The 14,033-nt window shown below is 47.3% G+C and overlaps 1 protein-coding gene and 1 pseudogene across 2 annotated transcripts in view; one reads left to right on the forward strand and one right to left on the reverse strand.

Annotated features, from left to right (window-relative positions):
* Positions 1–3,536, forward strand: part of ikbkb (inhibitor of nuclear factor kappa B kinase subunit beta) — a 30,948-nt gene extending 27,412 nt beyond the window's left edge. For both annotated transcript variants that reach the window (XM_029763235.1, XM_029763234.1), the window contains exons 18-22: positions 764–863; positions 1,510–1,657; positions 1,746–1,846; positions 2,074–2,173; positions 2,309–3,536. In XM_029763235.1, the coding sequence (XP_029619095.1) occupies positions 764–863; positions 1,510–1,657; positions 1,746–1,846; positions 2,074–2,173; positions 2,309–2,368 (509 nt within the window). In that variant the 3' untranslated portion in view covers positions 2,369–3,536. The remainder of the gene's footprint in view (positions 1–763; positions 864–1,509; positions 1,658–1,745; positions 1,847–2,073; positions 2,174–2,308) is intronic.
* Positions 3,537–3,619: 83 nt separating this feature from the next.
* The window catches only part of LOC115200287 (voltage-dependent anion-selective channel protein 2-like), a 20,603-nt pseudogene continuing 10,189 nt past the window's right edge, over positions 3,620–14,033 (reverse strand).

Genomic DNA, 14,033 nt, shown 5'->3' on the forward strand with positions numbered 1-14,033 from the left:
CGTCTGTCTCTGTTTCTATCCCCGCCCTCTCTCTCCCCTCTCCCTCCCCCGTCTGTCTCTGTTTCTATCTCCACCCTCTCTCTCTCTCCCCTCTCCCTCCCGTCTGTCTCTGTTTCTATCTCCACCCTCTCTCTCTCTCCCCTCTCCCTCCCCCGTCTGTCTCTGTTTCTATCTCCGCCCTCTCTCTCTCCCCTCTCCCCCCATCTGTCTCTGTTTCTATCTCCACCCTCTCTCTCTCCCCTCTCCCCCCCGTCTGTCTCTGTTTCTATCTCCGCCCTCTCTCTCTCCCCTCTCCCCCCCGTCTGTCTCTGTTTCTATCTCCGCCCTCTCTCTCTCTCCCCTCTCCCTCCCCCCGTCTGTCTCTGTTTCTATCCCCGCCCTCTCTCTCCCCTCTCCCCCCCGTCTGTCTCTGTTTCTATCTCCGCCCTCTCTCTCTCCCCTCTCCCCCCCGTCTGTCTCTGTTTCTATCTCCGCCCTCTCTCTCTCCCCTCTCCCTCCCCCGTCTGTCTCTGTTTCTATCTCCGCCCTCTCTCTCTCCCCTCTCCCCCCCGTCTGTCTCTGTTTCTATCTCCGCCCTCTCTCTCTCCCCTCTCCCTCCCGTCTGTCTCTGTTTCTATCTCCACCCTCTCTCTCTCTCCCCTCTCCCCCCCGTCTGTCTCTGTTTCTATCTCCGCCCTCTCTCTCTCCCCTCTCCCTCCCCCCGTCTGTCTCTGTTTCTATCCTCGCCCTCTCTCTCTTCCCTCCCTCCCCTCCCTCTCTCCAGACCAGAGGTGTGGGGGGGACAGTCAAGAGGTAGTACGTCTGGTGGTCCAGGCAGTCCAGTTCTACGAGAGGAAACTCAAAGACTTCTACACACACCTCAGGTGTCCATGCACACACACACACACACTAGTCTACACACACCTCAGGTGTCCATGCACACACACACACACACACACACACACACACACACACACACACACACACACACACACACTAGTCTACACACACCTCAGGTGTCCATGCACACACACACACACACACACACACGCACACACACACACACACACACACACACACACACACACACACACACACACACACACACACACACACACACACACACACACACACACGTCTACACACACCTCAGGTGTCCATGCACACACACACACTAGTCTACACACACCTCAGGTGTCCATGCACACACACACACACACACACACTAGTCTACACACACCTCAGGTGTCCATGCGCACACACACACACTAGTCTACACACACCTCAGGTGTCCATACACACACACTAGTCTACACACACCTCAGGTGTCCATGCACACACACACACACACTAGTCTACACACACCTCAGGTGTCCATACACACACACTAGTCTACACACACCTCAGGTGTCCATGCACACACACACACACACACACTAGTCTACACACACCTCAGGTGCCGTTCCATATACACACATTTGCGTTTTCACTCTCCCTGCAGTACGACGAGTGTGTGTGTTTGTGTTGCAGTAAGACGGTGGTGTGTCGTCAGCGTGTAATGGAGCTGCTACCCCGTGTAGAGGGCGTGGTACAGAGGATGGCTGAGAGTGAACAGGTCCTGATGAATCTACAGGAGAGACGGCAGAGGGAACTATGGAACCTGCTGAAAGTAGCCTGTGTAAGTGCACACACAAATGCATACAGAAACACGGGGACACACATACACACACACTCCTGATCAGTGTGTATCCTTGGTTGTTATTCAGAGTAAGGTGCGCAGCCCGGTGAGTGGGAGTCCTGTGGATGGGGGACGCTCTTCCTCCTCTGTTCCCCCTCTACTGACCCCCAGACCCAGCCTACAGCAGCTGTGAGTACACCTACTCACATACACACACCTCCTGCAGGCAGGCAGACAGACAGACAGACACGCAGGCAGACAGACACGCAGGCAGACACGCAGGCAGACAGACAGACAGATGGATGTGTTTATGATGGTGTGCTCTTCTCTGCTCTGTAGTGAGTTGGTGTTTTGTGTGTTAATAATGTGTGTATTTGAAGTGTGTCTGAGACTGCTTGCATGTGTGTGTGTTTCAGGGATGAGTCTCTGTTGGTGATCGAGGAGAGCAGGACGTTTGAGAGTCGACTACAGAGTCTGATACAGGAGACCATCCAGGAGTCTGAAAGCGATATGCAGGTACACACACACACACACACACACACACACACACACACACACACACACACACACACACACACACACACACACACACACACACACACACAGGGTTATAATAACATACAACCCTCTCTGGCTGTCTTTGTCTCCTAGTTGCTGAGAGAGTGGACGTGGCTGAGTGAAGGACAGGACCTTTCCTCTGATCTTTCCTGACTCTACTGGTTCCCTCGGAGGAGGCAGGGGTTTCCCCTAGTTACTGATACAGGGTCAGATATGTCACCCCCCCTAATTGTCATGTTAAGGATTGGAGTTAGACCTGAGGTTAAGGGACGATTCTGTCTCAAACTGATGTCAAACAGAAGAGCCGTGCCATTCCAGACCCCCTGCTGTGGTCCTCTGCTGCCGCTGTGTGGTGGAGAAGACTTACTGCAACAGATTGCATTGCACAAGTTAACATTGACTCTTGGGGGTGCCCCAAAAATAATGGATTGAGTCAACATTTATATTTTCCAGGCTCATTGGCGTGCCGACATTAACATGTGCAACACCGCTGTAATTTATACTCTGGTGTATTGGAGTTATCTTTAATCCTGCTCTAAAGGGTGTAGGTTTGAATGAGGAAAATGATGTTGACCACTGGCATAGCTGTTTTTAAACCAGTGGCCTGGTCCAATCAAAACCAGTAATCCCACTGGTTGTTCTCTTGACTAAAGTCCTGGTGGTACTGGTTCTAAAAAAGTCTGGTCTGGCCCCTGGTGATGATTCCTAATCTTTCAAATATGGTTTTTTATGCTTGCCACAAAATATTCTCTGACCAAAGTTTTAGCTGTAGCTTTTATATTCAATTACCATTCTCACGGTTCTCCCCAAATAATGTAAAAGAGGCGCTGCGCCCCATTGTGGACTTGCTGTGCCACTATGTAAAAACATATATATTTTTACTTTATTTGTTATCATATAGGGCAATTTTTGGGTCTAGATTGCAGGAAATGGCAGTTACAGGTGTTAAAAAACCCAAATCACTGCCCCCTCCGGGCCTCCCCGGCAGCACAACCTTATTAACCAATCCTGGGGAGAACTCTGGATACTATAACAGTTAGAACTGGGCTTTTGGGGATTTTTTGGTTTGAAACTGTACATTTTATGATGCCTTATGCTGGATCTCTATGTACATTACTAAGGCTGATGCAGAATATCCTCTTTTTGTGTATATACTTATTTTTAATTGTTAACATTTTTAAATAATTGATATTTCAACATTTATTGCAGTATATTAATTGGTTGTTTTATTTTTCTGTATTTTACTTGATTTAACTGCGGTCTATTATTATGTGTAAGTACGTGTATCTTGTTGAATTAAACGTCAACCACCACAGATCAATAAGAGTGCTCGACATATGATGGTATTACTACCATGACTTTAAACAAAGATACGTAATAATTGTGAATACAGGACACTCAAAGTGCTTGACAATCTTCTTTATTCCTTAAAGTCAGTTTGAGGTTTCAACTATCAACAGCCTTCCCTCTTCCAAGCACAGCACAGACACAACATTACATAATGTGGTAGATAGATGAAAAGACAACAAAGAAACATGACAAAGAGGTTTGGAAAATACCCACACATGCCTCTATGTCTTCTCAAAACTCTGAACCACAAGAAGAGAATTTGGAAAAAGGAAATCAACCAGTCGCCTATTTTTAATAGAGTTCTAAACTACCGGTACCCATTTTATTCCAGTATGCTCGTATCATTGTGTCCCTGTTTATGTGTCACTGAAAGTGATCATCCGCCCACAGAAAGGCCTGTAAAGGTCTACATATGTCTGGGACAGGGGAACATCATGAAATGTAAAAATAAGTTGTTCCTTCAAATAAACTCCCTGCTGGCTTTGATAGACTCAATAGAATGTACCACACATAGACAAAGTCTACTGTCAATCTCATTCAAGTCAAAAGTAAATTAAATACATGATCTCAGGCAAAGTGAAATTATACCACACAATAAAACCCTACTAAAAAGGTGCTTACGATCCCATCTCACAAAGAAAATGAGAAATGTCTGCTTTTAGGGAGGAAGTAGAACACAAGGTTGACTTGTGACCATATTCTCCATATATTACACCACTTTGGACCAGAGCCCTATATGAAGTAGTCATAAGTAGTATACTATCTGATGAAAGGGTTTGTGATGTTTCTTTACGTACTGGTATTGCTAAGGAGATGATACAGAGAGATGGTGAACCAAAAAAACAACAGGGTTCTCAACAGTACTGGAGGTCTCAGAGGGTTATGGCCAAAAGACTCAGGAGGTGTGTGTGTGGCATACAGAGGTGGAGATGTGTCAGGTGTCCTTCTCTTCTCTCATCCCCTTCTCCTCTTCCCTCCATCCTTATGCCTCCAGCTCAAAGCCCATGCCAACCTTGTGACCGCCTGCATTGAAGTTTTTCGCATCGATCAGAGCTGAGAGAGTCAGCTTCACTCCTAGAGAGAGAGACACCAGTCTTAACACAGAAAGTACTACTCCTTTCATATATACTGAACAAAAATATAAACGCAATATGCCATTTCAAAGATTTTACTAAGTTACAGTTCATACAAGGAAATCAGTCAATTGAAACAAATTCATTAGGCCCTAATCTATGGATTTCACATGACTGGGAATACAGATGTGCATCTGTGGATCACAGATATATTTAAAATAGATTAGGGGGGTGGATCAGAAAACCAATCAGTATCTGGCGTGACCATGATTTGCTACATGCAGTGTGACCCATCTCCTTCACATAGAGTTGGCCTGTGGAATGTTGTCCCACTCTTTTTCAATAGCTGTGAGAAGTTGCTGGATATTGGTGGGAACTGGAACTCGCTGTCGTACATTTCGATCCAGAGCATCCAAAGCCTGCTCAATGGGTGACATGTCTAGTGAGTATGAAGGCCATGGAAGAACTGGGACATTTTCAGCTTCCAGGAACTGTGTACAGATCCATGCGACATGGGGCCTTGCATTATCATGCTGAAACAGTGGCGATTTTAACATGTACATCTTGGGGCAAACTCAAAAAAAGAATCTTAGATGCAATACATGAATTGCACTATAACGTTGCCCACAGACTGTTAGGGCCTACATAACGCTTTCCCAACAGCAGAGCTTTCTTTTCAGCACCATGTGGTGAATCCTTACCACTGCTACACCTGCCTATCAGCGGAGCCTGGTCTGGCAGCGAAACAGTTCATTCAGCCTCATTTACTGCCTTTAAAAAAGAATAGCTGATATGGCTGACTTGCTTAAAAATATGGTTACTACTGACAATTGAGATGTACAAACTATGGCATAAGGGGACGACGAGCGGATAAGAGACAATCCGTCATTTCGATTAAGACGGACGTAGTCAATATAACTATTTGTTCAGGACTTTTGAAATGTACAGCGACAGAATTCGAACATGGGCCATTCTTACAGTATTATTCCTGTGCACAAAGTCAGAACCAAAGGATAAATAAAGGGGGCATATAAGCAGACAATGAAAGCTCTTACAATATTAGATGACTACATTTCTCTAAAACAGGCTATAGGCTACAAATTCTTATTTACAATGACAGCCTACCCTGGGAAAACCTTAACCCGGACGATGCTGGGCCAATTGTGCGCTGCCCTATGGGATTTCCAATCACGGCCGGTTGTGAAACAGCCTGGAATTGAACCAGGGTCTGTAATGATGCCTCCAGCACTGAGATGCAGTGCCTTAGACCGCTGCGCCACTCGGGAGCCCCGAAATGTATGCAGCAGCATACAATACATTTTTGGTCTCACCTTGTTGTGCTGTGCTCACTTGAACAGGAAGGTGGCGTGGCGATCCTTGTGGGCAGATTTTATCATAAAACTTTTTCATCAAAGTCTGGCATTCTCTGGATTAATAGTGCTTTCAAGACAACTGGGAACTGGGAAAAAAACAAGGTCGAATCATGACGTCAGTGATCATCAGGTCGGAGCTCTAGAAAGAGGCCCGAGTTCCCGACTTGGAATTCTGAGTTGGATGACCATACAAACACATTTTCCCAGTCAGAGCTAGTTTTTTTTCAAGTTCCCAGTTGTCTTGAACTCACTGAAGTCTGAGATTTCCCAGTTGTTTTGAAGGCAGCAGAAGTCATGCTGGATTGACAGCATGGCCAATTTATTCAACCTTTTCTGGCCCATGGCATGTGAATAGTTATCCTTTTAAGCTTGGAAAAGAAACCCTTAAACCCAGGACCACACACCCACTCCACTGAATAGCAGGCTAGAGTTGCTTTGAAATGCTTGCAGTTAGCCACTGATTCCTTCAAAACCACTCATTGGTGAATTTGTGATTTCCAACTTGTTGTGTAATGTTTATGTCCAATTGGCGATGAGCACCGATACATTTTATCTGTAATTTCTCTTCATATGACAAAGATTGAAAAGGATTTGCCAGTAGATTGTCAACGTGATTCATGGTGATGACTGCTTGTCTAGCTTGCTAGCTAAGATTTTGAAAGTATGATGTTGACATGATCAGTACAATCAAAGCTACGGTAGATATAACGTGATTTGACATCATTTTATCTGTGGCTAATGACCTTGAGCACTTCAAATCAAAGTTTATTTGTCACATGCGCCGAATACAACAGTGAAATGCTTACTTACAGGCTCTAACCAATAGTGCAAAAAAGGCATTAGGTGAATGTAACTCTATGGTAGCACCCAAGGGGCTTGAATTTCCGAGCTCTCCCCATAGATTTTGCGGTGATGTAGTGTCCCCATTAGTAACAGAACACTGAGCAAATCACGGCGCAACTAGAGAACATTACCAACCCCTACGCTCCGTATTTTCCGCTGGCAGCGCCAACACCACAGAAAGCACTGAGCTAGGCTGAAACACCAGCATTTTGGAGCTGCCTTACTCAAGAAAGCAAAAAAGGGACCATGTTTGTATGTGGCTTCATTAACTCAAAGATTTTAGTTTTTTTACATTGTTTGCAAACTGATATGTGACACGTATTAATACCAAAATAACATGCAAAACAGGCAACAAACAAACAAACTGGTGGGACTCTGCCCCACCTGCCCTGAATGACAGGTCGCCACTGTGCTGAAACATGAGATGGTGGTGGTGGGTGAATGGCACGACAATGGGCCTCAGCATCTCGTCACGGTATCTCTATGCATTCAATAAAATGCAATTGTGTTCATTGTCTGTAGCTTATGCCTGCCAATACCATAACCCCACTGCCACCATGCGGCACTCTGTTTACAACGTTGACATCAGCAAACCGCTCACCCACACGACGCCATCAAATGGTCTGCAGTTGTGAGGCCGGTTGGACGTACTACCAAATTCTCGAAAAGGACGTTGGAGGCGGCTTATGATAGAAAAATTAACATTACATTTTCTGGCAACAGCTCTGGTGGACATTACTGCAGTCAGCATGCCAACTGCACTCTCCCTCAAAACTTGAGACATCTGTGACATTGTGTCGTGTGAAAAAACTGCACATTTTCGAGTGGCCTTTTATGTTCCCCAGCACAAGGTGCACCTGTGTAATGATCGTGCTGTTTAATCATATTATTGATATGCCACACCTGTCAGGTGGATAGATTATTTTGGCTCACTAACATGGATGTAAACAAAGTTGTGCACAACTTTTCAGAGAAATAAGCTTTTTGTGCATATGGAACATTTCTGGGATATTTTATTTCAGCTCATGAAACATGGGACCAACACTTTACATGTTGCGTTTATATTTTTGTTCAGTCTATATAGTAGACATAACCTATTCCTTTCTTCTACCCAACTCCTCTGGTACTAATAGTCAAGGTTTGTAGATATAGACAGATGTAGCTCGGCATCTGGTAGATACAGGTAAAGGTTAAGGTGATTTGAGTTACCTGGCCGGAGGGCCTGTGTGTAGCCGACTCCAATTAGACTGGCGTTATTGACTTTGGCCTGCAGGGGGAGACAGACAGACACAGAGGTGAGAAAAGCACGCATTTGGCTGGTTGTGTGGTTCTAGTCCTGGCATTATGGACAGGTATGTGGTTCTGTGTGGTTGTGGTACTCACAGACAGGGAAGCGTCCTTGTCCAGCTGGTATTTGGCTCCGATGCCGAAGCGTGTGTTGTTGCTGCCGGCCGTCCAGGCCAGGTTGATGGCTGTTTCCAGGTGGCAGTTCACCTTCTGGTAGATGGAGCCGCCAAACTCTGTACCATCGTTCCTGAGAGGACAAAACATCATGGGCTTATTCAGTACGGTGCTACATAGCTTTTAAATCAACTTCTGGTGGATCATGACTGATCAGTTGGCAAATGTAACACAGAAGTAATAGAAATAATGAAACGCATGGAGAAAGCAACCTCTGCTGGTCAGTGGTTAGGTTAGAGTCAGGGTTGGGGATAGTGGTTAGGTTAGAGTCAGGGTTGGGGATAGTGGTTAGGTTAGAGTCAGGGTTGGGGATAGTGGTTAGGTTAGAGTCAGGGTTGGGGATAGTGGTTAGGTTAGAGTCAGGGTTGGGGATAGTGGTTAGGTTAGAGTCAGGGTTGGGGATAGTGGTTAGGTTAGAGTCAGGGTTGGGATAGTGGTTAGGTTAGAGTCAGGGTTGGGGATAGTGGTTAGGTTAGAGTCAGGGTTGGGGATAGTGGTTAGGTTAGAGTCAGGGTTGGGGATAGTGGGTTAGGTTGGAGTCAGGGTTGGGGATAGTGGTTAGGTTAGAGTCAGGGTTGGGGATAGTGGTTAGGTTAGAGTCAGGGTTGGGGATAGTGGTTAGGTTAGAGTCAGGGTTGGGGATAGTGGTTAGGTTAGAGTCAGGGTTGGGGATAGTGGTTAGGTTAGAGTCAGGGTTGGGGATAGTGGTTAGGTTGGAGTCAGGGTTGGGGATAGTGGTTAGGTTGGAGTCAGGGTTGGGGATAGTGGTTAGGTTGGAGTCAGGGTTGGGGATAGTGGTTAGGTTAGAGTCAGGGTTGGGGATAGTGGTTAGGTTAGAGTCAGGGTTGGGGATAGTGGTTAGGTTAGAGTCAGGGTTGGGGATAGTGGTTAGGTTAGAGTCAGGGTTGGGGATAGTGGTTAGGTTAGAGTCAGGGTTGGGGATAGTGGTTAGGTTAGAGTCAGGGTTGGGGATAGTGGTTAGGTTAGAGTCAGGGTTGGGGATAGTGGTTAGGTTACAGTCAGGGTTGGATAGTGGTTAGGTTAGAGTCAGGGTTGGGGATAGGGTTAGGTAGAGTCAGGGTTGGGGATAGTGGTTAGGTTAGAGTCAGGGTTGGGGATAGTGGTTAGGTAGAGTCAGGGTTGGGGATAGTGGTTAGGTTACAGTCAGGGTTGGGGATAGTGGTTAGGTTACAGTCAGGGTTGGGGATAGTGGTTAGGTTACAGTCAGGGTTGGGGATAGTGGTTAGGTTAGAGTCAGGGTTGGGGATAGTGGTTAGGTTAGAGTCAGGGTTGGGGATAGTGGTTAGGGTTAGAGTCAGGGTTGGGGATAGTGGTTAGGTTAGAGTCAGGGTTGGGGATAGTGGTTAGGTTAGAGTCAGGGTTGGGGATAGTGGTTAGGTTACAGTCAGGGTTGGGGATAGTGGTTAGGTTACAGTCAGGGTTGGGGATAGTGGTTAGGTTAGAGTCAGGGTTGGGGATAGTGGTTAGGTTAGAGTCAGGGTTGGGGATAGTGGGTTAGGTTAGAGTCAGGGTTGGGGATAGTGGTTAGGTTAGAGTCAGGGTTGGGGATAGTGGTTAGGTTAGAGTCAGGGTTGGGGATAGTGGTTAGGTTAGAGTCAGGGTTGGGGATAGTGGTTAGGTTAGAGTCAGGGTTGGGGATAGTGGTTAGGTAGAGTCAGGTTGGGGATAGTGGTTAGGTTAGAGTCAGGGTTGGGGAGAGTGGTTAGGTTAGAGTCAGGGTTGGGGATAGTGGTTAGGTTGAGTCAGGGTTGGGGATAGTGGTTAGGTTAGAGTCAGGGTTGGGGATAGTGGTTAGGTTAGAGTCAGGGTTGGGGATAGTGGTTAGGTTAGAGTCAGGGTTGGGATAGTGGTTAGGTTAGAGTCAGGGTTGGGGATAGTGGTTAGGTTAGAGTCAGGGTTGGGGATAGTGGTTAGGTTAGAGTCAGGGTTGGGGATAGTGGTTAGGTTAGAGTCAGGGTTGGGGATAGTGGTTAGGTTTAGAGTCAGGGTTGGGGATAGTGGTTAGGTTACAGTCGGGGTTGGGGATAGTGGTTAGGTTAAGTCAGGGTGGGGATAGTGGTTAGGTTAGAGTCAGGGTTGGGGGATAGTGGTTAGGGTTAGAGTCAGGGTTGGGGATAGTGGTTAGGTTAGAGTCAGGGTTGGGGATAGTGGTTAGGTTAGAGTCAGGGTTGGGGATAGTGGTTAGGTTAGAGTCAGTGTTGGGGATAGTGGTTAGGTTACAGTCGGGGTTGGGATAGTGGTTAGGGTTAGAGTCAGGGTTGGGGATAGTGGTTAGGTTAGAGTCAGGGTTGGGGATAGTGGTTAGGTTAGAGGTCAGGGTTGGGATAGTGGTTAGGATTAGAGTCTGGGTTGGGGATAGTGGTTAGGTTAGAGTCAGGGTTGGGGATAGTGGTTAGGTTAGAGTCAGGGTTGGGATAGTGGTTAGGTTTAGAGTCAGGGTTGGGGATAGTGGTTAGGTTAGAGTCAGGGTTGGGGATAGTGGTTAGGTTAGAGTCAGGGTTGGGGATAGTGGTTAGGTTAGAGTCAGGGGTTGGGGATAGTGGTTAGGTTAGAGTCAGGGTTGGGGATAGTGGTTAGGTTAGAGTCAGGGTTGGGGATAGTGGTTAGGTTAGAGTCAGGGTTGGGGGATAGTGGTTAGGTTAGGGTCAGGGTTGGGGATAGTGTTAGGTTAGGGTTAGGGTTAGGGGGATAGTGGTTAGGTTAGAGTCAGGGTTGGGATAGTGGTTAGGTTACAGTCAGGGTTGGGGATAGTGGTTAGGTTAGTCAGGGTTGGGGATAGTGGTTAGGTTAGAGTCAGGGGGGATAGTGGTTAGGTTAGAGTCAGTGTTGGGGATAGTGGTTAGGTTAGAGTCAGGGTTGGGGATAGTGGTTAGGTTACAGTCAGGGTTGGGGATAGTGGTTAGGTTAGAGTCAGTGTTGGGGATAGTGGTTAGGTTAGAGTCAGGGTTGGGGATAGTGGTTAGGTTAGAGTCAGGGTTGGGGATAGTGGTTAGGTTAGAGTCAGGGTTGGGGATAGTGGTTAGGTTAGAGTCAGGGTTGGGGATAGTGGTTAGGTTACAGTCAGGGTTGAGGATAGTGGTTAGGTTAGAGTCAGTGTTGGGGATAGTGGTTAGGTTAGAGTCAGTGTTGGGGATAGTGGTTAGGTTAGAGTCAGTGTTGGGGATAGTGGTTAGGGGTATTAGTTAGGGTCAGGGTTGGGGGTAGTGGTTAGGTTAGAGTCAGTGTTGGGGATAGTGGTTAGGGGTAGTAGTTAGGGTCAGGGTTGGGGATAGTGGTTAGGTTATAGTCAGGGTTGGGGATAGTGGTTAGGGGTAGTAGTTAGGGTCAGGGTTGGGGATAGTGGTTAGGTTAGAGTCAGTGTTGGGGATAGTGGTTAGGGGTAGTAGTTAGGGTCAGGGTTGGGGATAGTGGTTAGGGGTAGTAGTTAGGGTCAGGGTTGGGGATAGTGGTTAGGGGTAGTAGTTAGGGTCAGGGTTGGGAATAGTGGTTAGGTTAGAGTCAGGGTTGGGGATAGTGGTTAGGGGTAGTTAGGGTCAGGGTTGGGGGTAGTGGTTAGGTTAGAGTCAGTGTTGGGGATAGTGGTTAGGTTAGAGTCAGGGTTGGGGATAGTGGTTAGGTTAGAGTCAGGGTTGGGGATAGTGGTTAGGGGTAGTAGTTAGGGTCAGGGTTGGGGGTAGTGGTTAGGGGTAGTAGTTAGGGTCAGGGTTGGGGATAGTGGTTAGGTTAGAGTCAGGGTTGGGGATAGTGGTTAGGGGTAGTAGTTAGGGTCAGGGTTGGGGATAGTGGTTAGGGGTAGTAGTTAGGGTCAGGGTTGGGGATAGTGGTTAGGTTAGAGTCAGTGTTGGGGATAGTGGTTAGGTTAGAGTTAGTGTTGGGGATATTGGTTAGGTTAGAGTCAGTGTTGGGGATAGTGGTTAGGTTAGAGTCAGGGTTAGGGGATAGTGGTTAGGTTAGAGTCAGTGTTGGGGATAGTGGTTAGGTTAGAGTCAGTGTTGGGGATAGTGGTTAGGGGTAGTAGTTAGGGTCAGGGTTGGGGATAGTGGTTAGGTTAGAGTCAGTGTTGGGGATAGTGGTTAGGTTAGAGTCAGGGTTGGGGATAGTGGTTAGGTTAGAGTCAGGGTTGGGGATAGTGGTTAGGTTAGAGTCAGGGTTGGGGATAGTGGTTAGGGGTAGTAGTTAGGGTCAGGGTTGGGGGTAGTGGTTAGGTTAGAGTCAGGGTTGGGGATAGTGGTTAGGTTAGAGTCAGGGTTGGGGATAGTGGTTAGGTTATAGTCAGGCTTGGGGATAGTGGTTAGGGGTAGTAGTTAGGGTCAGGTTTGGGGGTAGTGGTTAGGGGTAGTAGTTAGGGTCAGGGTTGGGGATAGTGGTTAGGGGTAGTAGTTAGGGTCAGGGTTGGGGATAGTGGTTAGGGGTAGTAGTTAGGGTCAGGTTTGGGGATAGTGGTTAGGTTAGAGTCAGTGTTGGGGATAGTGGTTAGGGGTAGTAGTTAGGGTCAGGGTTGGGGGTAGTGGTTAGGGGTAGTAGTTAGGGTCAGGGTTGGGGGTAGTGGTTAGGTTAGGGTCAGGGTTGGGGATAGTGGTTAGGGGTAGTAGTTAGGGTCAGGGTTGGGGATAGTGGTTAGGGGTAGTAGTTAGGGTCAGGGTTGGGGGTAGTGGTTAGGTTAGGGTCAGGGTTGGGGATAGTGGTTAGGGGTAGTAGTTAGGGTCAGGGTTGGGGATAGTGGTTAGGGGTAGTAGTTAGGGTCAGGGTTGGGGATAGTGGTTAGGTTATAGTCAGGGTTGGGGGTAGTGGTTAGGGGTAGTAGTTAGGGTCAGGTTTGGGGATAGTGGTTAGGGGTAGTAGTTAGGGTCAAGGTTGGGGATAGTGGGTTAGGGGTAGTAGTTAGGGTCAGGTTTGGGGATAGTGGTTAGGTTATAGTCAGGGTTGGGGGTAGTGGTTAGGGGTAGTAGTTAGGGTCAGGGGTAGTGGTTAGGGGTAGAAATGAAGGTTAGGGTTAGGAGTTGTGGTACTCACACGTTGGTGTGGAGCTGGAAGTCCCCAGCCTTGTATCCCAAGGCAAAGTTGTTCTGGGCCAGTTTAGACTTGGCTGTGTCGAAGGCCATCTGGTACCCGGCCAGCCAGCCCTCGTAGCCCAGCACAGCAGCAGCGTGGACCGTGGGGCTGGCCATGTCAAAGTCCAGGTCACAGCCCAAGTTGATGAAGTCGCGCTTGTAGCCAGTCTTCAGCTTGGCACTCTTCTTACTGCAGACAGAGAGGAAGGGGCCAGATTAAAGTAGAGAGGGTGTCAGGCTTCATGTGACATTATGGGCCGTATTACATCTATACTGGTGCTGTGATTATTTCTAAATCCTTCATGTTCATGTGCACTACTAAAGATTAGGCGGGGAGGTAAAGATTGATCAGTGAGTGATCAGCTTACCCAGTGTTGGGCACAAACGACGTGTCCAGGGCCAGCTTCAAGCCCTTAGCCAGCTACAGACATACAGGATAGAGGAGGTATATCACATATCATTGAACAGAAGACACAAAACAATATGAACAATATGGTTAATAATAGTACTGACTTTCAAACGTTGCGTATATATACCCATTTTCATTGAATTAGTCAATATCAAGTGCTGTCAGGGGATGGTTAAGTGTAATGTGACCTGGTTTTAGGCTGAACTGGTTTCAAACTCACCTGGTCCTCCATGGAGA

This window comes from Salmo trutta, chromosome 9 (assembly GCF_901001165.1).
Source record: "Salmo trutta chromosome 9, fSalTru1.1, whole genome shotgun sequence".
In the NCBI taxonomy this organism is placed as follows: Eukaryota; Metazoa; Chordata; class Actinopteri; order Salmoniformes; family Salmonidae; genus Salmo; species Salmo trutta.